This window comes from Leptodactylus fuscus, chromosome 2 (genome assembly GCF_031893055.1).
Source record: "Leptodactylus fuscus isolate aLepFus1 chromosome 2, aLepFus1.hap2, whole genome shotgun sequence".
NCBI lineage: Eukaryota > Metazoa > Chordata > Amphibia > Anura > Leptodactylidae > Leptodactylus > Leptodactylus fuscus.
The window spans coordinates 233,997,812-234,023,660 of NC_134266.1; the positions used below are offsets into that span (position 1 = coordinate 233,997,812).

At 45.0% G+C, this 25,849-nt stretch overlaps 1 protein-coding gene across 1 annotated transcript in view; it reads left to right on the plus strand.

Annotated features, from left to right (window-relative positions):
- Positions 1-25,849, plus strand: part of NCKAP1L (NCK associated protein 1 like) — a 164,956-nt gene that overhangs the window by 128,771 nt on the left and 10,336 nt on the right. Inside the window, exons 27-30 of the mRNA XM_075265865.1 lie at positions 11,852-11,945; positions 14,502-14,618; positions 14,861-14,970; positions 23,219-23,308. Of these exons, the coding sequence (XP_075121966.1) occupies positions 11,852-11,945; positions 14,502-14,618; positions 14,861-14,970; positions 23,219-23,308 (411 nt within the window). The remainder of the gene's footprint in view (positions 1-11,851; positions 11,946-14,501; positions 14,619-14,860; positions 14,971-23,218; positions 23,309-25,849) is intronic.

Genomic DNA, 25,849 nt, shown 5'->3' on the forward strand with positions numbered 1-25,849 from the left:
TTTACTTAGAGCCGGCATGTAGTGGTGCATGCCAAATTTGTGGCTAAAACTACATTTTACACTGTCCGGAGAGGAAAGAACCGAACGTCCAGCTGTAGTGTTCCGGACCTCTGTCTTTTGGCAGCAAAATCATCCGGATTGTGTCTGTGGAGTCTGCATTGTGTGATACCATGCTGCGTGCTGCCTGGCGATGCGTTGCACTGAGAGAGAACTTGACGTGACTAAGAGATAGCAGACATGTCTTGTCAAGGGCTAGAGTTTGAAGGAATACTAAACAGCTTGTCTTGCCTTATGCTAAGCTTCTTTGAGGAGAGGTTCCCCAGTGAAGATGTGCACTGGTAGCTTTTTTTTCCTTAAGTTTATAGGGAGAGTATTAAGTAATAACTGACAAGACATATCAACAAGCTACCTTCTGGAGCCTGGTGAAGTCACACATGGAGTAGTAACTATTGCACAAATCAATAGAACTATATAGTGCATCAGTCACCCGGTGACAAACCTATGGTACATCCCAGCGTGACATAAGTAACTTGTACGCTATAGATCAAACTTGGAAGTTTGATCAGATGCAGCCACATCTGAAATGTCTTATGGTTTCTAACCCAGTTCTGCAAGTTTAACTGAAAGATAGGCAGAGGAAGATAGATGAATAAAATGAAGAGATGTTAAATAAAATGAATAAAGTGAAGAAATTATGGCTGGGGTCCACATTGGGAAATACAGCTAAATAACGCTGTAACAAAATCACAGCAAAAATGCTTTCCCTTCTTTTTCTGCATCATTCTTCATTGAGTTTTTATTAGGTTTTTCTTTGCGTTTTTTCTCTCCTATTAAATATAGAGAGAAAATATTTGCGATCCCACAGCTGAAATGAACATGCTGCAGTAGCTTTTCCCCCCGAAATGTACGAATGAGATTAAACAAAATTGCTGGTATAGTTAAAGCAGCCTATTTTTTAGCCACATTTCCACTGCAGTAAAAAACGCTGTGTTTCCACAATGTGGGGTCTGATCCTAAAACTTTATTTACCCCAAAGTACAATATTTCAGCCCTGTTCCATGGGGTGTTTGTAAAGCAGTGGTATATAGGGTGGATATGTATAGTATGTAGTACTCATATTGTATAGGGTGGGTATATATAGTATGTAGTACTCATAATGTATAGGATGGGTATATATAGTATGTAGTACTCATAAGGTATAGGGTGAGTATATATAGTATGTAGTACTCATAATGTATAGGGTGAGTATATATAGTATGTAATACTCATAATGTATAGGGTGAGTATATATAGTATGTAATACTCATAATGTATAGGGTGAGTATATATAGTATGTAATACTCATAATTAGAGATGAGCGAACAGTGTTCTATCGAACTCATGTTCGATCGGATATTAGGCTGTTCGGCATGTTCGAATCGAATCGAACACCGCGTGGTAAAGTGCGCCATTACTCGATTCCCCTCCCACCTTCCCTGGCGCCTTTTTTGCTCCAATAACAGCGCAGGGTAGGTGGGACAGGAACTACGACACCGGTGACGTTGAGAAAAGTAGGCAAAACCCATTGGCTGCCGAAAACATGTGACCTCTAATTTAAAAGAACAGCGCCGCCCAGGTTCGCGTCATTCTGAGCTTGCAATTCACCGAGGACGGAGGTTTCCGTCCAGTTAGCTAGGGCTTAGATTCTGGGTAGGCAGGGACAGGCTAGGATAGGAAGGAGAAGACAACCACAACAGCTCTTGTAAGAGCTAAATTCCAGGGAGAAGCTTGTCAGTGTAACGTGGCACTGACGGGCTCAATCGCCGCAACCCAGCTTTCCCAGGATCCTGAATGGAATACACTGTCAGTGTATTCCCGTATACCCGATATATACCCCCGATACCCGTTCCAACGGTGTGCCCCCCCACCTTCACCCCAGAAATACCCTGCAAGTCCCCTAGCAATAGAATTGGGGCTATATACACCCACTATTTTTGCTACTGCCATATAGTGCCAATGTCTCACTGGGAATTCAAAGAATATATTGGGCTTACATATAACTTCAATTCCAGGGAGAAGCTTGTCAGTGTAACGTGGCACTGACGGGCTCAATCACCGCAACCCAGCTTTCCCAGGATCCTGAATGGAATACACTGTCAGTGTATTCCCGTATACCCGATATATACCCCCGATACCCGTTCCAACGGTGTGCCCCCCCACCTTCACCCCAGAAATACCCTGCAAGTCCCCTAGCAATAGAATTGGGGCTATATACACCCACAATTTTTACTACTGGTATACAGTGCCATTGTCTGACTGGGAATTCAAAGAATATATTGGGGTTATAAATACCCTCATTTCTTGCTACTGCCATATAGTGCCAGTTTCTGACTGGTAATTCAAAGAATATATTGGGGTTACGTGCACCCACAATTTTTACTACTGGTATACAGTGCCATTGTCTGACTGGGAATTCAAAGAATATATTGGGGTTATAAATACCCTCATTTCTTGCTACTGCCATATAGTGCCAGTTTCTGACTGGTAATTCAAAGAATATATTGGGGTTACGTGCACCCACAATTTTTACTACTGGTATACAGTGCCATTGTCTGACTGGGAATTCAAAGAATATATTGGGAATACAAATACCCTCATTTCTTGCTACTGCCATATAGTGCCAGTTTCTGACTGGTAATTCAAAGAATATATTGGGGTTACGTGCACCCACAATTTTTACTACTGGTATACAGTGCCATTGTCTGACTGGGAATTCAAAGAATATATTGGGGTTATAAATACCCTCATTTCTTGCTACTGCCATATAGTGCCAGTTTCTGACTGGTAATTCAAAGAATATATTGGGGTTACGTGCACCCACAATTTTTACTACTGGTATACAGTGCCAATTTCTAACTAGGAATTCAAAATGCGCAAGGCTCCCGGAAAGGGACGTGGACGAGGCCGTGGGCGAGGTCGGGGGAATGGTTCTGGGGAGCAAGGTAGCAGTGAAGCCACAGGGCGTCCCGTGCCTACTCCTGTGGGGCAGCAAGCATTGCGCCACTCCACAGTGCCAGGGTTGCTTGCCACATTAACTAAACTGCAGGGTACAAACCTTAGTAGGCCCGAGAACCAGGAACAGGTCTTGCAATAGCTGTCAGAGAACGCTTACAGCACATTGTCCAGCAGCCAGTCAGACTCTGCCTCCTCTCCTCCTATTACCCAACAGTCTTGTCTTCCTTCCTCCCAAAATTCCGAAGCTTTACAGAACAATAACCCAAACTGTCCCTGCTCCCCAGAGCTGTTCTCCGCTCCTTTCATTGTCCCTCAACCTGCCTCTCCACGTCACGATTCCACGAACCTAACAGAGGAGCATCTGTGTCCAGATGCTCAAACACTAGAGTCTCCTCCATCTCCATTCGATTTGGTGGTGGATGACCAGCAACCCACCCTCATCGACGATGATGTGACGCAGTTGCCGTCAGGGCATCCAGTTGACCGGCGCATTGTGCGGGAGGAGGAGATGAGACAGGAGTTGGAAGAGGAAGTGGTGGATGATGAGGACACTGACCCGACCTGGACAGGGGGGATGTCAAGCGGGGAAAGTAGTGTGGATGTTGAGGCAGGTGCAGCACCAAAAAGGGTAGCTAGAGGCAGAGGCAGAGGTCAGCAGCTTAGGCGAAGCCAGGCCACACCCGGAATCTCCCAAGATGTTCCAGTTCGTACCCAGCCCCGAAAAACTCCCACCTCGAGGGCACGTTTCTCGAAGGTGTGGAGTTTTTTCAAGGAATGCGCCGAGGACAGATATAGTGTTGTCTGCACAATTTGCCTCTCGAAATTGATTAGGGGCTCTGAGAAGAGCAACCTGTCCACCACTTCAATGCGCCGTCATTTGGAATCCAAGCACTGGAATCAGTGGCAGGCAGCAACGGCAGGACAAAGGCCGCCTGCCGTTCACGCCACTGCCACTGCCTCTGCCACTGCCTCTGCCTCTGCCACTGCCACTGCTGACTGTGCTGGCGATGCACTCCAGAGGACGAGCCAGGACACCACTTCATCTGCCTCCGCCACTTTGTTGACTTCTCCCTCATCCTCCCCTGTTCCTGTCTTATCTCCTTCTCCTGCACCATCAAAGGCACCATCAGGCGCTTCTTTACAACAACCCACCATCTCTCAGACATTGGAGCGGCGGCAGAAATACACTGCTAACCATCCACACGCGCAAGCCTTGAACGCCAACATCGCTAAACTGCTGGCCCAGGAGATGTTGGCGTTCCGGCTTGTTGAAACTCCCGCCTTCCTGGACCTGATGGCAACTGCGGCACCTCGCTATGCCGTCCCTAGCCGTCACTACTTCTCCCGGTGTGCCGTCCCCGCCTTGCACCAGCACGTGTCACTCAACATCAGGCGGGCCCTTAGTTCCGCGCTTTGCACAAAGGTCCACTTGACCACCAACGCGTGGACAAGTGCATGCGGACAGGGACGCTACATTTCACTGACGGCACACTGGGTGAATGTAGTTGAGGCTGGGACTGCTTCCCAAACTGGCCCGGTGTACCTCGTCTCCCCGCCTAACATTCCTGGCAGGGACACGAGAAGAACACCCCCCTCCTCCTCCTCCTCTACCGCCTCCTCCTCCGCCACCGCCTCCTCCTCCGCCACCGCCTCCTCCTCCGCTGTTAGATTGACCCCAGCTATGAGTTGGAAACGTTGCAGCACTGGCGTTGGTAGACGTCAGCAGGCTGTGCTGAAGCTGATCAGCTTGGGGGACAGACAGCACACTGCCTCCGAGGTGAGGGATGCCCTCCTCGATGAGACGGCAATATGGTTTGAGCCGCTGCACCTGGGCCCAGGCATGGTCGTTTGTGATAACGGCCGGAACCTGGTAGCAGCTCTGGAGCTTGCCGGACTCCAACATGTTCCATGCCTGGCCCACGTCTTCAACCTAGTGGTGCAACGTTTCCTAAAGAGCTACCCCAATGTTCCAGAGCTACTGGTGAAAGTGCGGCGCATGTGCGCCCACTTTCGCAAGTCGACAGTAGCCGCTGCTAGCTTAAAATCTCTCCAGCAACGCCTGCATGTGCCACAACACCGGCTTTTGTGCGACGTCCCCACACGCTGGAACTCAACGTTTCAGATGTTGAATAGAGTGGTTGAGCAGCAGAGACCTTTGATGGAATACCAGCTACAAAACCCTAGGGTGCCACAAAGTCAGCTGCCTCAGTTTCACATCCATGAGTGGCCATGGATGAGAGACCTTTGTGACATCCTACGGGTCTTTGAGGAGTCCACAAGGAGGGTGAGCTCTGAGGATGCGATGGTGAGCCTTACAATCCCGCTCTTGTGTGTTCTGAGAGAATCCCTGATTGACATCAGGGATAACTCAGATCACACAGAGGAGTTAGGGATAGCATCCGAGCCGTCACAGCTGGAGAGTAGGTCCACACATCTGTCCGCTTCACTGCGTTTAATGGAGGAGGAGGAGGAGGAGGAGGAGGAGGAGGAGGAAGAAGAGTTGTCCGATGATGTGATGGTGATACAGGAGGCTTCCGGGCAACTTCGAATCGTCCCATTGTTGCAGCGCGGATGGGTAGACATGGAGGATGAGGAGGAAATGGAGATTGAACTTTCCGGTGGGGCCAGAGGAGTCATGCCAACTAACACTGTGGCAGACATGGCTGAGTTCATGTTGGGGTGCTTTACAACCGACAAGCGTATTGTCAAAATCATGGAGGACAACCAGTACTGGATCTTTGCTATCCTTGACCCCCGGTATAAAAACAACATCTCGTCTTTTATTCCGGTAGAGGGGAGGGCCAATCGCATCAATGCTTGCCACAGGCAATTGGTGCAGAATATGATGGAGATGTTTCCAGCATGTGACGTTGGCGGCAGGGAGGGCAGTTCCTCCAGTAGGCAACCAAGTTCTCACCGGTCCACACAAACGAGGGGCACACTGTCTAAGGTCTGGGACACCTTGATGGCACCCCCTCGCCAAAGTGCCGCCACGGAGGGTCCTAGTGTCACCAGGCGTGAGAAGTATAGGCGCATGTTGCGGGAATACCTTTCCGACCACAGCCCTGTCCTCTCCGACCCCTCTGCGCCCTACACGTATTGGGTGTCGAAGTTGGACCTGTGGCTTGAACTTGCCCTATATGCCTTGGAGGTGCTGTCCTGTCCTGCCGCCAGCGTCCTATCTGAGAGGGTGTTCAGTGCAGCCGGTGGCATCATCACTGACAAGCGCACCCGTCTGTCAGCTGAGAGTGCCGACCGGCTCACTTTGATAAAAATGAACCACCACTGGGTAGAGCCGTCATTTTTGTGCCCACCTGTGTAAAGCACCCCAACATGAAACTCCATGTCTGTACTCAACCTCTCCAATTCCTCCGCATCCTCATACTCATCCACCATAAGCGTTGCACAATTCTGCTAATACTAGGCTCCCTCCACCCTGATTTCCCCCAACTCTGCTGGTTAGAGGCTCCCTCCACCCTGATTTCCACCAACTCTGCTGGTTAGAGGCTCCCTCCACCATGAATTGGTCCAAACTGGCTGTTTAGCGGCTCCCTCCACCATTAATTGGTCCAAACTGGGCTGGTTAGAGGCTCCCTCCACCATGAATTGGTCCAAACTGGGTTTTTTAGAGGCTCCCTCCACCATGAATTTGCCCAAACTGGGCTGGTTAGAGGCTCCCTCCACCATGAATTGGTCCAAACTGGGTTTTTTAGAGGCTCCCTCCACCATGAATTTGCCCAAACTGGGCTGGTTAGAGGCTCCCTCCACCATGAATTGGTCCAAACTGGGCTGGTTAGAGGCTCCCTCCACCATTAATTGGTCCAAACTGGGCTGTTTAGAGGCTCCCTCCACCATGAATTTGCCCAAACTGGGCTGGTTAGAGGCTCCCTCCACCATGAATTTCCCAAAACTTGGCTGTTTAGAGGCTCCCTCCACCATTAATTGGTCCAAACTGGGCTGGTTAGAGGCTCCCTCCACCATGAATGTGCCCAAACTGGGCTGTTTAGAGGCTCCCTCCACCATGAATTGGTCCAAACTGGGTTTTTTAGAGGCTCCCTCCACCATGAATTGGTCCAAACTGGGCTGTTTAGAGGCTCCCTCCACCATGAATTTGCCCAAACTGGGCTGTTTAGAGGCTCCCTCCACCATGAATTTGCCCAAACTGGGCTGGTTAGAGGCTCCCTCCACCATGAATTGGTCCAAACTGGGTTTTTTAGAGGCTCCCTCCACCATGAATTTGCCCAAACTGGGCTGGTTAGAGGCTCCCTCCACCATGAATTGGTCCAAACTGGGGTTTTTAGAGGCTCCCTCCACCATGAATTTGCCCAAACTGGGGTGTTTAGAGGCTCCCTCCACCATGAATTTGCCCAAACTCTGCTGGTTAGAGGCTCAATCCACCCTGATTTTCAAAACAAATGTTGGTGCCAACCTCAACTTACTACAAGGGCCAAATTCACTGCTGGTGACAAGCTCTCCTCACTGCAAGTGCCAAATACACATGTTTCAAGGTGTTTTCCTACTGTCAGAGAGGTGGTATTGAGTGTGTAAAGTGTGTAGTTGTTAGGCTGTGATGTTGGGGTAATAGAGGGTCTTTGGTGTGTTAGATGCCCCCAGACATGCTTCCCCTGCTGTCCCAGTGTCATTCCAGAGGTGTTGGCATCATTTCCTGGGGTGTCATAGTGGACTTGGTGACCCTCCAGACACGGATTTGGGTTTCCCCCTTAACGAGTATCTGTTCCCCATAGACTATAATGGGGTTCGAAACCCATTCGAACACACGAACATTGAGCGGCTGTTCGAATCGAATTTCGAACCTCGAACATTTTAGTGTTCGCTCATCTCTACTCATAATTAGAGATGAGCGAATAGTAAAATATTCAACTATTCAAACAAATATCGAACCCCATTATAGTCTATGGGGAAAAATGCTTCGTTTCAGGGATCGCACCATTCAACTCAGGAGAGTCACCAAGTCCACTATGACACCCCAGGAAATGATGCCAACACCCTGGAATGCATCTAACATGCCCAAGTCACTGTATTATGTCGGGATCCCTGTCAGCTTGCGATATGCGGAAGCTGACTTTTTCCCATAGGAAAAAACGGAAACCAGTGCAGTGTGAAGGTGAATGGGAAAAGGACAGCATACTTCCAACAGGCCCGAGGGGTGAGACAAGGCTGTAGCCTGAGCCCAACGCTCTTCAACATCTATAGCAATGAACTGGCTACAGCCCTGGAGGCCTCACCAACCCCAGGCCTCACCCTGAACAATCGAGAGGTGAAGTTCCTGCTATACGCCGACGACCTCCTACTCCTGGCCCCCACCGAGAAAGACCTCCAAGAAAGCCTGTCAGTGCTGGAAAAATTCAGCACCACATGGGCCCTACCCATCAACCAGAAGAAGACCAAAGTCATGGTATTTCAGAAGAAGGGCCACAATAAAACCTCCACCACCCCACAATTCACACTGAACGGCTCCACACTGGAGAAAACCAGCAGCTACACCTACCTGGGGCTGGAGCTCAGCCAATCAGGAAGCTTCAAAGCAGCAATAGAAACCCTGAAAGCAAAAGCCTGCAGAACCTTCTACGCCATCAGAAGACAACTGTACCACCTCAAACCACCGGTGAGGGTTTGGCTGAAGATATTTGACGCAGTCATCTCCCCGATCCTTCTCTATGGCAGTGAGGTTTGGGGCCCAGCCACCTACCCAGACCAGTCAAAGTGGGATTCCAGCCCAACAGAGAACTTCCACCTGGAGACGAGCCTCCAGCAGAACCAGCGTTGATTGGCCGAATGCTGTACTCTGTATGGCATTCTGCCAATCAACGCTGGTCAATGCATTCCTATGGGAAAAGTCAGCTTGCGCATATCGCAAGCTGACAGGGATTCCAACCAGATAGAGCCCCAAAGAGCTGGGTGAGTAACATTCCCACCTAAATAAAGTTAATCCCTAGCTAACCCTGCCTGAAAATCTATCCCTGTCTAGTTCACAGTCTCAAATTAATCGAATGTTAAATCCACCATTCGTATAAATTGGAGGTCACCTGATTTAGCCAGCCAATTACTTTTTCCGATTTTTTTTCGATGCCTCCGTTGTCGTAATTCCTGTCCCATCTCCCCTGCGCAGTTATTGGTGCAAAAAAGCGCCAGGGAAGGTGGGAGGGGATCCAAATTTTTACTGCATTTGCCTCGTGGTATTTGATTCCAATCGAATACCCCGAACAGCCTGATATTCGATTGAACAGTGTTTTCTCATCTCTACTCATAATGTATAGGGTGGGTATATATAGTATGTAGTACTCATTGAAATACAATCTAAGAAAAGTAGAGCATACACACGTTGCGGTCAGCACTATGTCTGAGGCCACTATCTGCAGTGACTAATGGCCACACAATGTTGTAGGCAAAGCCTCAGTTTACTCTTTACATCAAGCGGCCATTGGCAACTCAGGACTGAGGCTGTACTCTGAATATAATATATATATATATATATATATATATATATATACAATAAAATAAGTTTTACATACAATGATAAGACAAACGTTGGTGCATATTATACAATGTCCATGGAATGCATATTATATCAACATGTGCAATATAAAACATGTATTAGGTTTAATAAAATATCCAAGAATACATTAATAATAAAAGACTTCCAAGTCAAGGCCCAGAATGTAAAATGAGAGTTCAGCATTTCACCAGGTACAATACTGGCAAGTAAAGCAGTGAGTAAAAGAAGTCCACATGACCGAACACTAGAGGGAGACTGTAACCTGTGTGCACAAGCATATGCTGCATCAGATATACATGTGTATACATCTGGAGTGGTGCTGATGTTTGGCTTTTTGTGTGGTCAGTGTCTGAAGGCTTGCGCTTATCCACCTACATAGAGCTGATTTTTCTTTTTGTTTTTAGATAGTTTATTATTATTATTATTTTTTTTAAATGTAGATAGTGAGCCCCATATAGGGATCACAATGTTCATTTTTTTTTCTTATCAGTATGTCTTTGTAGAATAGGAGGAAATCCACACAAACACAGAGAAAACATATAAACTCCTTGCAGATGTTGTTCCTGGTGGGATTCGAACCCAGGGCTCCAGCACTGCAAGACTACAGTGCTCACCACTGAGCCACCGTGTTGCCCCTTTTTTAGATAGATAATTGATGGATATATAGATAACAGATGAATAAATAGAATATAGATGAACAGAGCTGGTACTTGTTCATCCCATCCAGTTACAGGTCCATTTGCAGCATCCACTGTTTATTAATGTGGTGGTGCCTTGGAAATGAGAAGCCCATAATACATACTGTCCATGTGGAAGATGACGGGTCAACCTGAGCTAGAACTTTACTATACACAGTGGGGGGATTTATTACGATTGGGACATTATGTGCTGGTCTTAATATTGTGAGTTATGGCAGCAGATGTGCCAGAATTATTAGGCTCTGGCTATGTGATAATTCTGGCTCTCCAGAGAAGGTCCTGTGCACCACAATACAAATCTAAATCTACATCAGTAACAGATTTCTTCTATGATTCACATCAGCTTTCTGGTGTGAATTATTGTAAATTTGTCGTACCAACATGATCCTCACCATATTAACATTTCTAAAAAGCTTTGAGCCGGTCAGAAAATGGACAAAGTGTTGTATAGTACCATAATACTGGCATAACCTATTTACTAAATTCCACCCAGTATGTGTCTGCCCATGAAAAAATAGGAAGTCCCTGGTCAGATTAGACTTGGACCACATCTGAGTTTGGTATTCCGTTTGGGGAGTCCACTTGGAGATACCCTGAATGGAATACCGAACACATTGACAAGTGGTGAGCTTATGAAAGCACACGGACCCCATAGACTATAATGGGGTCCGTGTGTTTTCCACGCGGTGTCCGCACAAGTCATGCAGAGAGGATAGTAGTTCATGAAGTACTTTTCTCTCCGCATGACTCGTGTGGACACTGTGCGGAAAACCAAACGCAGATGTGAACCAGGCCTTAACTGCTTACTGTTTTCTGAATAACCAAATCTTCCTGATAAACATATAACGTATCAGTATAAGGTGATATATGACATATAGTGGAGTGTCAGTGATGTATTCAGATTATGTCTTGTGAGATCTGTCACTGTCCATTGTATTCCAATGTCCATTTTTGTATGCATTAGTCCTTCTACTTAGATATTCTACTCAGTATATGTGTGTCTGCTTCCATAATATATTACTGTATATTATCCTGTATCTGTATTACTATGCTGCTGTAACATACTGAAATTTTCCCACTGTGGGACTATTAAAGGATTATCTTATCTTATCTCTTATATTATATGTAAAAAAAGGCAAAAGCTGTTCTGCACAACAGAAAATAAGTCCTTGCTTACAAAATCCCACTTATTTTCCATGATATTGTCTTTTATGGGCATAATTCTGCAGCATCGCTGCTTCAGGGACTAAGTACAAATGCACAGTCATAAGGAATTAATGGGTAATTGAATGTGGGTTGGCAGTTAATAGTAATGAACTAATTTTCCACTAGGCAGGAGGAAAAAAATAACCCCATGTGGCACATTAAGGCTGACCTGTTTCACTGAGTCTCATGTTATTCCAACCTCTTATATGTTCGAGCAAAAACAATAGCACAGTATGACTTTCCATCCCCAGCTGACTGCGGCAGTTACCACTCGCCAATTATCCGGCGGCCTCCCGGGGCAGGGTAGTTTTGCAATTTGTGCTTTATTTATTTGTTTTCGCCTTTGGAATTATTATTCCTGCTTTATTAAACTCTCGGGCATTGAAGCGTAAAATGTCACTTATGTGTTAGTAAAATGGTGCACTTCATCTCCCAGGTCACCCTCAGTATATTTGAGTTGGCAACCTCAGCCGGTATCCAGTGTGATGTTGACCCCAGCCTGGTAGCAGCTCTGTCAAACATGAAAACAGGTAACAAGAAACTGTGTCTATAAACAGTGATTATATCATGTTATTATGGAGTATACGTTATATGGAGAAATCAGTGTTTTGTGTATATACCGGTCCATTACCAGTTGTTTCTGGATAACTTAGTCAACATGTTATGAACAAAATGAAAAAGTAAAATGAACTATGATATTTAGTGATATACTGTGCATCTACAGGTAGTAATAGTGATAGAAGGTAGCAAACATTTACTGTGGCCTATGAAGTGATGAGATTTACAGTCACAGAATCCTATAAAAATAAAAATAATGGGTGCATCTATTTTTTATTGCACACACTGGTCAAAAGCCCCCTATAGTTTGGCAAAGACCACATGGGAAGTGATCTACAGTAAACACGCTGTGAATGAGATTTAAAGGGAATTTTTGGGGAGTTAAAATTTCCTGAATTCCTGATTTCAACCCCGGAGTCACATGATTGGAATCAGCCCCTGATCCCTGGATTGCTCCTCCCCCTTCCTCATCTCATGATCTCAAAGGCCAGCCCTTGACCCCTGGGTCTCTCCACCCCCTTCCTCATCCCATGATCTTGAAGGCCGGCCCCTAACTCCTGGGTCTCTCCACCCCCTTCCTCATCCCATGATCTTGAAGGATACCCCTTGACCCCTTGGCCCCTAACTCCTGGGTCTCTCCACCCCCTTCCTCATCCCATGATCTTGAAGGATACCCCTTGACCCCTGAGTCTCTCCACCCCCTTCTTCATCTCATTATCTTGAAGGATAGCCACTGACTCCTGGGTCTCTCCACCCCCTTCCTCATCCCATGATTTCAAAGACCAGCCCCTGACTCCTGGGTCTCTCCACCCCCTTCCTTATCCCATGATCTTGAAGGCCTCTCTTTGACCCCCGGGTCTCTCCACCCCCTTCCTCATCCCATGATTTCAAAGACCAGCCCCTGACTCCTGGGTCTCTCCACCCCCTTCCTTATCCCATGATCTTGAAGGCCTCTCTTTGACCCCCGGGTCTCTCCACCCCCTTCCTCATCCCATGATTTCAAAGACCAGCCCCTGACTCCTGGGTCTCTCCACCCCCTTCCTTATCCCATGATCTTGAAGGCCTCTCTTTGACCTCCGGGTCTCTCCACCCCCTTCCTCATCCCATGATCTCAAAGGCCAGCCCCTGACCCCCAGGTCTATCCACCCCTTCCTCATCCCTGATCTCACAGGTACTTAATTATCTGTGCTATATCATTATAAATACAGAATGGTATATGTAGAGGTAGAAGACAAAGGTACGCAGGAGATATGCCTTTAAGAAATGTGGGAGGAGAGAGGGAACACGCACTGGGATCTTATTCTTCAGGTTTACAAGTCAACTTGCAAGAGAAAAGAAATCTGGATAATAAGCCAAAAACGTAAATCTCTGAATATACACACACATTTTTTTTCTTGATAAAAGTATACATATAGACTTTAGAAACTGGTTGGACTACCTGTGCCATTTCGATGCTGGAACCTAAAGCTTCCTATATTTTCTTATCAGTATTTTACTTCACTGATGAATAGACATCTTATTAGATACTGAAAATTACAATGTGAGCAATGATCACCAGGAAGAGCACATAGGAAATCTTCCCCCGAAAGTTACAGATATTTTAGAAGAACATTCAGAATACAATGCAGAATTCATTGATTTAAACAATAAATAAAAGCCAGAGTTAAAATAGGATTAAAGTGCAGCTATCACGTGGTGCATCTGCCGTGCATCAAAAGGAGGACCTTTCCTTGGCAGATTTACTTTTATAAATGATTTTATTGGGCAAAGGTAGTTTAATAGAAGGTAGTAGAACATAACAAATGACTATCACAACCCCAAATTATTTAAAGAGGACCTTTCACCACCTGGGGCACATGCGGTTTTATATACCACTAGAAAGCCGACAGTGCACCCTTTCTGTGCCCTCAGTGAAGAGCTATCGGTGCCGGTACTGTAGCTCTTCACTGTCAGAAGGGCATTAGTAACAGTCAGTCAGGAACGCCCTTCCTCACAGCAGCGTCTATAGTGCTGTACTGTGAGAGTGGTGTGGTACGCCCCCCGTCATCGCTGGGCAGTAAGGAAACGCCCTTCTGACAGTGAAGAGCTACAGTACCGGCACCGATAACAACTCACCGGGGGCACAGAACGTGGAAGACGACAGTGTGCTCAATTTAGCGCTTTGTCGGCTTTCTAGCGGTATATTACACTGCATATGCCCAAGGTAGTGAAAGGTCCTCTTTAAATCATGTGGTGTATGGCATAAAAATAATAAACAGAGATGGGATCTCTATTCTCCCTCCCTCCCAAAAATAATAAAAGTTAGCCCTTAAAAAATGCAACTAATTCCACAAAAAACAAGCTCATGTATCGTATTGCCACAGGAAAATTTAAAAAAGCTATGAGTTCCAGAATGTAGGGATGTAAAACAGAACAAATACTTGATGAGGATAAAAATGACGACATGGATGACCTGCTTCTCCACCTTTCTGTCGGTTTTGTTGATATAACATACCCCATCATTTCCATATACCTTCTCTATTTGACAGACAGCTCATCGCTAGAGGAAGAATACAAGCTGGCCTGCCTTCTTCAAGTGTTTACAGCCGTCTCCCTCCCACTCCTAGCCGCTGATCCCCTTTCTGTGTACAGCATTCATATGGATGGTAAGGATATATTTCCAATATAATGGCTAAGCATGGCATGAGTTTGATGTGTTGGGGCTATATCTAACTTACAGTAATAAAAGTGTTCTAAGTTATCTATGTGTCCAAGTCTCAAGTCTGTTGGATCAATATGTGTCTGAAGGAATTAGCTGTATACAGTATTGTAAAGCTACCAAGATGACATACAGTACAGTGCGGTATAGTAGTCGCTGTCATAGCTAAGTCTGTGCTTACTTTTGCAGGATTTAATAACAATATTCATTGTGTGGCCAAGGCTATCATTCAAGTATCAGCTGCCTTTTTTACCAGCTACCACAAGAACATTGAGACCCATCTCAAGGAATTTCTGCTGGTAAGTAGATATGATTGTTTGTCACTGCAAATCTCGTAGAAATGAAAAGGAATCTGTCATGTTGTACATGCAGTCCTATTTGTGGCCAACATGTTATAGAGCAGGAGGGGCTGAGCAGATTGATGTATAGTTTGGTGGGAAAAGATTCAATACAACTTGTATTTCAATCATCTAAATCCCTGCTCTTTCTATGGTAAGCCTTGAATTTTCTTAAAATTTTCATAGCATCCTTGAATTTTCGGGGAGCATTAGTCTTAGCCTGGCTTTAACTAAGGGGAATGCTCCCTGAAATGCAGCCGGTATCTAGTATCCTGCATGGCATGAGAATTTTGCTATCTGGAGATCAGACATAACAGGTTCTCTATAAGCATAACCTTAAAGGGGTTGTCCAGTTTCCTCAAATATATGTTACTGTTTGCATAATGAAAAGTTAGACAATTTTACAATATACTTTCTCATAGGTTTTTAGATCTCTGCTTGCTGTCATGTCAGATCTATGGCACATTGGCAGCAGAAATTTGAGTGCCAGCTTCAGATTTCTGCCACAGATTCTTAAGTAATTGACACATCAGATTTACCTTCAGCATATACTAAATTGTCAATTGCTTTGGAATTTGGGAAAATGATACACATTCTTTTCTGATGTGACATACAGTACTAGGATTATTTTCATGCCCCAGACTTGGTAGAGATGGGAGAACCTCTCATGATTTGTTTCGGATTTGGGTGGCTCAAGTCAAAGATTAATTTTGGGTCAAACAAGCTTAGTATAAACCACACCTTAAAGGAATCCTATCATTAAAACTCAATTTTTTGTGACTAACACATAGGAATAGCCTTAAGAAAGGCTATTCTTCTCCTACCTTTAGATGTCTTCTCCGCACCGCCGTTCAGTATAAATCCTGTTTTTCTTCGGTATGCAAATGAGATCTCTCGCAGCACTGGGGGCGGGTGCAAGTGCTCAAACAGCACTGGGGGCATCCCCAATGCTGCGAGAGAACTCTCTATAGTGTAGAACGCTCTTAGGGCTCCTAGGAACCTATCTATCCAATTTCTAACTTTCTAATGCAAATACAGCTGAAGTTAAAGCTCTTCAGACCCCAAAGTATAATATGTATAGGCCCAGGGGATGTGACAAAAATAGAGAAATATTCATACTCATCTTCCGTTACGTCTTTTCGGGACATCTTCCGGGACTTCTTGTGGCGTCCAACACTCTCTCTACGCCTCCTTGGCGATGTCATGCACCAGTTACAGCTGTAGCCATATAGGCACACCCATGATGTCATGGTGCTCGGACTGCCCATTTCACTGCTGAGGCCCAGTCACAGGCCTAAGTAGTAACCACAGGCGCATGACAGTGCAAGATCCCACAAGGAAGCCCTAAAGATGTAACTTAAGGTGAATATGAACAATTTTTAAAAAAATTTTGGTCACATCCCCTGGGCCTCCACCTATTATACTCTGGTATCTGAAGAGATCCCTGAGTAGTTTGCTTGCGATGAATCTCCATTTGTTCAGTTTTGTAAAACAAACAGATAATTTGGAATTTTTAGGTCGATTTCAGCTTGGTATGAGTCAGTTCGCCCCTCTCTACCGGTAATACAGGATTCCCATAGATGAGAAATGGCTGTCTCCAGAAGTACACAATAAAACCTCGCTGCAGATATCCTATGTACATGAGCAGTAAATGGCGTTATCAGAGGACTGTTTAAGAGCCGCAATTCTCGTAAACCTCCGTATAAACAACTGCACACAAACAGACTAAATGAGCTGGAAAAATGCAGACCTGAAAATGACGGCAACATTACACAGCTCACATCACGCACATCAAAGCGTGCTCATTTTCTTAAGTCGAATAGACGCCCATAAAAAACACAGACAGTGGTTTCCATGCCAGACTTAGCTACCATCCATTATCGTGTATGCGACTACAGTAAATTTGCTGCTGTTGACAGGATTAATGTAAGTGAATATAGACATGTAATAAGGAACAATTCTACTAGTTCTGTAATTCTAGGATTTGACCTTCAATGAGGAGGACGTGCTTATAATGGTGTCAGGTCTTGTGTCCTATTTAAATGCCAATGTCAGAGATTGTCAGAGCCGCATAATAATTCTGATTCAGTATACTAAATTATCTGGAATAATGGATTAATATTTACAATTCTAGCGGAATAGCCTGAGAACATTGGTTAAGAGAAAACTGAGAATAGTTTCTTATTGTGCTGGCCGTAAATATCATTGTGATAAGCAGAACATGATGTAAACTGGAAAATAAAATTGTAAAGCTGAGCAGGTCGAATTTTTTTGCTTTTTATTCATTTGTTTCTTTATTAAATATTAGTAGGGATGAGCGATCTTGAGATGTCAGGATCGATTTTAAAATCCAATTTCCGATCATTTTCCAGCCGATCCCGATCGTGAAATTTGCTCAAACGCCGATCGGAATCCGATCTTTTCCGATCCCGATACTCAACCCTAGTCAATGCTTCTCTATGGGAAAAGTTACTTTTGGGGTTGAGCCGATCTTGAGATAACCTCCGACCTCGATCCCGCTGGAAAAGATCCCGCTGGAAAAGATCGCCGATCGGAATCAGATCTTTTCTGATCCCGATCGCTCAACCCCAAATATTAGTCTTTCTGGGAAACAATTATTGGAAGGAAAGGACTTTAGTCATCTAGTCATAGGCCCCACTAGATGGGGGATATCCGATCTGGAAAAATAAACAAAGTCATACTTAACTTATCCTGTCGCTTTCTGCACTATCTGGTCAGAGACGATAACATAACATCTGCCTGACCACTATGTCCCACCTGTAAATTGGTGGCAGTGGTCATGTGGCCATGTTGAGATATGATTGGTGGATGGAGAAGTACATAGAAATAGTCAACCAAAAAATGGCAGAACTGTAGGGGCAGGGGATTGATAATGTATGTCTGATTTTATTATTTCATTATATTCTAAGTAGTTTGCATTAAAAAAAAGTCCAGGTTGGACAACCTGTTTAAGGAAACCATGTGCCTGGAAAACTGCACTCATGAGCAAAGCCACACTTTCATTAGGCCTTCACCATATCCCTTTTATGTTATCACGTTCCCCCATAGGCACTTAATGTGCTAGCTACACCCCTTTTTCGGATAGGACTGGCACATAAATCATATTTAAAGAGGACCTTTCATGTCCTTAGGCACATGCAGTATTATAAAATGCTAGAAAGCCGACAGTGCGCTGAATTCAGCTCTTTGTTGGCATTCCCATTATGTGCCTCTAATGAAGAGCTATTGGTGCCGTTACTGTAGCACTTCAGTGTCAGGAGGGCATTTCTGACAGTCTATCAGGAACGCCCCTCCTGACAGTAGTGTCCATAGCGGTGTACTGTGAGAGGGGGTGTTCCTTATCGCCCAGCCATGACGCCGATCGGTGAGGAACGCCCCCTCCCTCTCCTGACAGTACTTGTACAGCGTCATGGCTGGGCGGTAAGGAACGCCCCCTCACAGTATAGCTCTACACACAGTACTGTCAGGAGGGGCGTTCCCTGCTAGACTATCAGAAACGCCCTCCTGACACTGAAGTGCTATGGTAACGGCACCGATAGCTCTTCAGCAGGGGCACTTAACGAGAAAGCCAACAGAGTGCTGAATTCAGTGCACTGTCGGCTTTCTAGAGGTGTATTACACTGCATGTGCCCGAGGATGTGAAAGGTCCTCTTTAATGTGACTGCTTACCCAGCAGCCTGTGAGATTTGCCTGCACTTCCAGGACTTTGGAGGTTACCCCTATTTCAAGAGCCTCCCAGAAATCCAGTGAGAGTTGGTAAGTATGCTTTATATATGTACAAGGTTTTATTCTTTTGTCACAACATTTTGTGGGTCTATCTACCATCCACATGGGTTATGAAATCAAAGATAAAGAGTATGAGTAGACAAGACCACTAATTCTGAAAATATAGATCGGGGATCAGCAACTTTTGGCTCTCCAGCTGCTGTGAAACTCCCAATACGGTCCATTCGCTTCCATGGAAGTTCCAAGAACAGCAGAACAAGTATGCATGCTGGGAGTTGTAGTTTTACAACAGCTGGAGAGCCAAAGGCTGCCTACCCCTGATATAGACTGTCCATACAATAAGTATTTTTTTGGCCAGTATTCAAAATCAAAATGTCCATTTTCATGAAGCTTGAATCACTTATACGGGAAAATGGGATTGAAATTTCCATCATTTTCCAGTTCACTGTATATGCAGCTAATGCCTTCACATTAGCATTCAACACTGTATAGGCAGACAGACTTTTTACATTATATTCAGCAGGGGTAGGTGGCAGGTGGCCACGCAGACCCCTTATTTTGCCAGGACTGCTATACCACCTGTACTGTCCTGATGAGACTAGGTGAGCTCAGATTGTCTAAGGCCAGGCTGTTGTCAGGCACCTGCTTGGATCTAGTTGGAGTTATTTGGCTGGAATAAAAGTTATGCAGAAAAACAGTCACTGTAAATAATGAAACCAAGTGATTAAATAAATTAAATGTAAAATGTTCTTGTCAGTATGAAGGATTTTTTTGTGGCGGCCTCTTTCTGCACTTACAATCTAATAAAAGCCTCCGGGAGCCGTCCTTATACCAGTAGAAATGCCTTTGTTGTATTCCCTGGATCGTTCATTTGCAAAGTTTTTAAAGAAATCCCCTGAAGTTACGGCATATAGAATAGTGAATGTCTTATGGAAGATAGAGAAGAACACAGCATCCTATCATTGGTCACCCAGCCTGTTGCTACACCCCATATTGCTCTAATATGTCCTCCTCCAAGGAGGGAGAAGGAGGCCTCTCCTGGGCATTGCAGGGCATAGCAGTTTTGAGCAAGAAAACCACTCCCAATGCTCCGGATTGCTCATTTGCAGGGGCGTAACTACCAGGCCACAGGGTCTGGAATATTAGGGGGCCTGGTGGCAGCTGCTACCGCTGCAGATTTATTTATTTTTTTAAATAGGCTGTTACCTGCTGGAGTAACTCCAACGGGTAAAGGGCCCTATTTACTTACCTATCCTGGCTCCTGCCCACTGCCGCTGACACTTCCCCTTCTGCGGAGGGGTTTTTTCAGACCCACAAGTATAACGAGCGGAGGCCTAGGAAGTTGATGGAACATAAAAAACACTACTTACCCTTCCTGGCTCCAGAAGGCTTTGGGCCTACTTGGTGACTTCACAGATGTCACTCAAGCCCCGGCTCAAGTGACGTTTCCCCCATCATTGGAGATGGCCAACATCAGCAGGGAGTGTGCCAGAGCCAGGGAGAGGTAAGTAACTGTGTTTTTTATGTTTGTATCTTCCCCTGTGTCTCCGATTATTCTACTCTGGGGCCTGAAAACACCCCAGAGTATAATAATTGTTCATGGGTGGCCCACAATGGGGCATAATACTGTGTGAAGGCGCCACTATGGGGCATAATACTGTGTGTACACGGGCCACTATGGGGCATCATACTGTGTGCAGGGGCCACTATGGAGCATAATACTGTGTACACGGGCCACTATGGGACATCACACTGTGTGCAGGGGCCACTATGGGGCATAATACTGTGTGTAAGGGCCACCATGGGGCATAATACTGTGTACATGGGCCACTATGGGGCATCATACTGTGTGCAGGGGCCACTATGGGGGATAATACTGTGTGCAGGGGCCACTATGGGGCATCACACTGTGTACAGGGGCCACTATGGGGCATAGTAGTGCGTGCAGGAATGCGGGGGGAAAAGGCGGCTCGTTCGGTCTGCACTAAAACCTTGGCAGTGAAGTGAAGCAGATTATTATATTTCAGCTACAAAACAGTTTGAAAGTACTTTTAATGTCCCTATGATAAGAAGCTATTTTACTTTTGCGGATGACTACTCTTATTTGTATTAAATTGGAAATGGTGGGTGTTTTAAGGACAATGCGGTATCTAATGCTACTATAGACTATGAAGTCTGTGATGTTCGGCTGCTAATAAACTATGCACACTGCAGATGATGTCTCTTTATTAGTTTTTAACCCGATTTATGGAGATCTCGTTGCATAGAAAATTAATTTACCCCCCACTGAATTTCACTAAGTTGCATTGGAAGCCTAAGTTTGTCATGACCATCAAGATAAACAATACTACAAATAATAATTGTATACTGTACAATGACAATATGCTAACTGAGCGGTTCTATCATAAGCCACCCAGGACTTACACAGTCCAGTCACATTAATGTGACCACCTGTCAAAATCCAGAATAACCACCTTTGGCAGAGCGGACCACTGCGAGAGGTGCAGGAAGAGAAGGGATGTTGTGATGATGTCACTGGGATGTTGAGCCATGCCGACTCCAGTGCCGTGTCCAGCTGCCCTAGGTTACGTGGTTGATCATCCATGGCACGAACAACCCGATCGAGGTGGTCCTAAACATTCTCAATTGTGTCCAAGTCCGGGGAATTTGCTGGCCAAGGGAGTACAGTAAACTCATCCTGGTGCTCCTCCAACCACACACGTATACTCCGAGCTTTATGACACATCACATTGTCCTTCTGGTAGATGCCATCATCCTGAGGAAAAATAATTCACATGTAGGGGTGAACATGGTCCGCAAGTATAGATGCATACTTGTGTGGATCCATCGTGCCTTCCACAATGATGAGTGCACCCAGATGGCTGATGACACGTGCCTTCTGCCATTGGTTATTTAACGTTGACGTCAAAAGTAGGCGGTGGTAAATAGGAAAATAGCAAAAATATGGAAAATAGCAAAATAAAATACAGCCTTAACTTTAATCACACATAACTTCAGATCCTCCAATGACCTCCTACTCCGCTCTACTTTCATCCACTCCTCACATAACCGTCTCCAAGATTTCTCCCATGTATCCCCCATACTCTGGAACTCCTTACCAAGACATATAAGACTGACCCCCACAATCACAGGCTTCAAGAAGGCCCTGAAGACTCACCTATTCTGGAAGGCCTACAACCCCCAATAACGCTACCGCCACCTGAACAGTCTCCCCCTCACCTTCTGTCTCTATCCCTCTCCCCTCATAGATGGTAAGCCCTCGCGGTAGGGCCCTCTACCCCGCTGTACCAGTCAGTAATTGTTAGTATTATATCTGTTTGTATATTTTGTGTACTGTATGTAAACCCCCAAATGTAAAGCACTATGGAATTAATGGTGCTATATTAATAAACAATAATAATAATAAGCAAAACAATGTGAAACAAAATCCTGCTCGTCCGAGCTCTTAACTAAACAGTAATAATAAACTAACTATACGTATGACTTACTAACAGCCACACGAACCCATAAGCAAGATGCAGTCTCATCAGACTCAGGGTTACAGGACAGACCCAGACGCTTCCTCTCACACCCTCAAATGCATGTTCTGTAGATTTTTTTTTTTTTTTAAATGTAGATTGTGAACCCCACATAGAGCTCACAATGTACATTTTTCCCTATCAGTATGTCTTTGGAACATGGGATGGAAATCCATGCGAACACGGGGAGAGCATACAAACTCCTTGCAGATGGTTTTTTGCCCTTGGTGGGATTTGAACACCAGGACTCCAGCGCTGCAAGGCTGCAGTGCTAACCACTGAGCCACCGTGTGGCCCCGTGCAGGTTCTGTAGACTTTTATGGCCCAGTAATGAGTGCAGGATTGACACTTGGGGCTGAGGCCTGTTCCAGACTGGCCCTGGACCACACATATGTCAGAAACCTGGAGCTGATATAGCGGGACTCCTGCACTTTCCCCCATCACCTTCTCACACTAAAGACATAAAGAAACGTGCCCCATTTGTGCCATCCCCACAGCTACGGCCCTGCTTATAGTGCAAAGTTAAAACAGACTGTCTTATACTTTGCCAGATTTATTACAGTGGCTGGTGCTGAATGATAAATCTGGAACATCTTTACTCTGTCTAGTACAGCTTTATAACACTTATTTTTTGGCTTATGAAATATGGTGCAAATCATGTAGACCAGTCTTTGGTACCAGAATTCTGGTGTATTCCCATTAGTAAATGTGCCCCATTGTGTTCTATTCATCTTTTGCCTTTGCAATATACCCAGAGCAATGAATCCTGTCCATAATGACCCTGCAGATCCTCCGATATGATTTACTGGCCCTAAAGATGGGTGCATTATCTAAAAAGAAAAGTAATATTCTTAAATGTCTCATATTAAGTGATCAGCCGGGTGCAATCTTCCATCATTCTTCTCATGTGCTCGCTTTTTCAGATGGCATCAGGGAGCCTGCTGCACCTTGGGGAAGAAACAGATAAACTAAAAGCCAGGAACCGAGAGTCTATTTTACTTCTCCTTCATCTTGTAAGTATTACACTTCTTGCCTGCACCCTATTGGCAGGGATGAACTTAATCTGCAATAACATCCCGTGTAAAGATGCTTCATGCAGCTGTCACAGCAACAAGGCACTCCAGGAGTTTGTTTACCAGCTCTTATCCAATGAGGAAAGGATTAGGTTATTTTATTTTAACTTTCACACATTCACAAGGGGAAAGCACCATCTCAGTAATAATAGGATTAGCCGAAACTAAGTCAGGATGGAAATGCTTGTCAGATGAGAGAAAAAAACAATAGTGCCTTGTTCTAAATGCATTGCTGTAACAATAAAGCCAATAGGAAAAGCCGTCTAATGAGTTAATTATCCTTTGCTGTTGTATTCAATTTATTTCCTAGTATTTCTTAGTCCGCATTCACATCATGCTTGAGCATTAGCGTCAGTAGTATCGATATGTTGGAAGCTTTCCACCAAATTGCTCAAAAAATTGCTTGGCTCTGCCATTGGCTTTCATTAAAACATACTGTATATCTATATAGTCAGCTACTTTTTTATACATATAATGTATACTATATATACTATACTATATACTATATACTATACTATATAGCCAACTGGATGACAAATGTTTTTGGAAACAACCACTTTGGTCAAGTTTTTATGAGGAATTTACCAAAGGTAAGGAATGGCTGAATATAACAAAAAGACCAATACTTACCTGTTAAATCTTCCACCGCTCCATCGCTGATGCTTCTTTTGTCCACATCAGTCTTTGTACAGAGATGACATATCCATCTACCCACCTAAGGACTGTGGCAGTCTCTGACTTTAGAGGTCACATTGATAGACCGGTTAGCCAATGTTGCAGCCAAGTAAATAAAGATAGGCAGGGACCACAAGAGGAGTAATGCTGGAGCCGCAAAGGATTTAACAGGTATTTCTTCTTTGTTATTTTATGTTATTCCCTCAACTAAGTCTAAGTATATGAAGCTAAGCCTAAGTATTTCCAGTCACCAGTAGCAGGGCCGCTTTAACAGTATGGCCAATGGTGCACTTGCAGCGGGCCCTATGGTAGCGGGGGCCCCTTTGGACAGCGGGACAGTACTGCATTTTGTGTCCCACAGTGGGTGTGGGCTGCCCCAACTCATTGCCAATGAATTGCAAAGAGTAATGAAGTAGGGAGCCGCGTACTCCCTGCTTCACCACCTAGCCACTGTCTTTGCTCCTGGCGTCTTGAGAGCAGGAGGCGCAATGTAGTGACATCACGCCTGTTGCTCCTTGAAGACTCTGGGGCCAGAGAAAAGTGTGAACGAGGAACAGATAAGGTGAGTAATAAGGTTTGTTTTTTCTTTGATTAAATACAGCGAGGGACATGAGACTGTGGAAGCAATTAGGGGAGATGGGGGGGACATACTGTGGGGGGCAACCTGAGGGGTGGGGGGAAATTATACTGTTGTGGCAACCTGAGGGGTGGGGGAAAATTATACTCTTGTGGCAACCTGAAGGGGACATGACAGTGTGGGGACATACCTTGGGGGCAACCTGGGAGGGGGCCGTAACACTGTGAGAACAACCAAGGGTAGACATGACAGTGTGAGGGCAACTTGGAGGTGGTGGATACATGACACTGTGGGTGCAACCAAGGGGGTGGGGTATATGAATCTGTGGGGGCAATTTGGAGGGGGACATGAAAATGTCGAGGTAACCTGGAAGTGGACATTATCAGGGGTGCTATGGGGCCACTAAGGAGGCATTAGCCACTAAGGGGTGTGCGGGCCAGCATTAGAATATGTGCAGGTCGGGTATTTCTAGGTGGTGGTGAATGGGGGGGGCACTTATGAAACTCTTGCACAGGGCCCACCAATGTGTTAAAATGGCCCTGACTAGTAGTGTACACATGCAAAATATTAAACCTCCAAAACTAGTTTGCTAAATAGATAATGCCCAGCAAACTGGTTTACTTGCCAGATTGGCACAAGTACAGTCAGGATTATTTAGATGCTTAGGAAGATTTTGAATCTATGAGAAGTTTTAAATTTTTTAGCAAATTTTAGTTAAAGTTTTATTGATCCTGGGACTTGAAAGTTACCTGCTGATACAGTGCTGTGGTCCTTTCACTATATTTCACCAGCACAAGGTGCTCCTAGTCGCCCCATTCAATTTACATATAGCTGTATAGGGTGCACCCGCACCACAGTCTCTTCATTCCGTGCATTGTTGGGTGGTCAGACCACTGCTGATCATAAAATGATGGCAATTCCTAGCAATATGATGGAAATGCCCCTTTAAGAGTTTTTAAAACGGCTTTATGATGATTTTAATAACCGTCCCTCCCACGAGGGCTCTATTATTACAAGAAATGGGTACACAGCTCATGCACCATGGGATCTGTTAGAGTCATATATATAATTTTCCTCGTAACCTGCCCAATTGCTGGTATTTTAATTTACATGTATGTAAATGTTAATGTTATAAAGTGATGCTGTTTTTTCTCCACTTTTTCCTCCCATGATTTTCGCCTTGTCTCCACTTTCCATTCAAAGTTCCTTTTTCCTATATCACTTCTAGC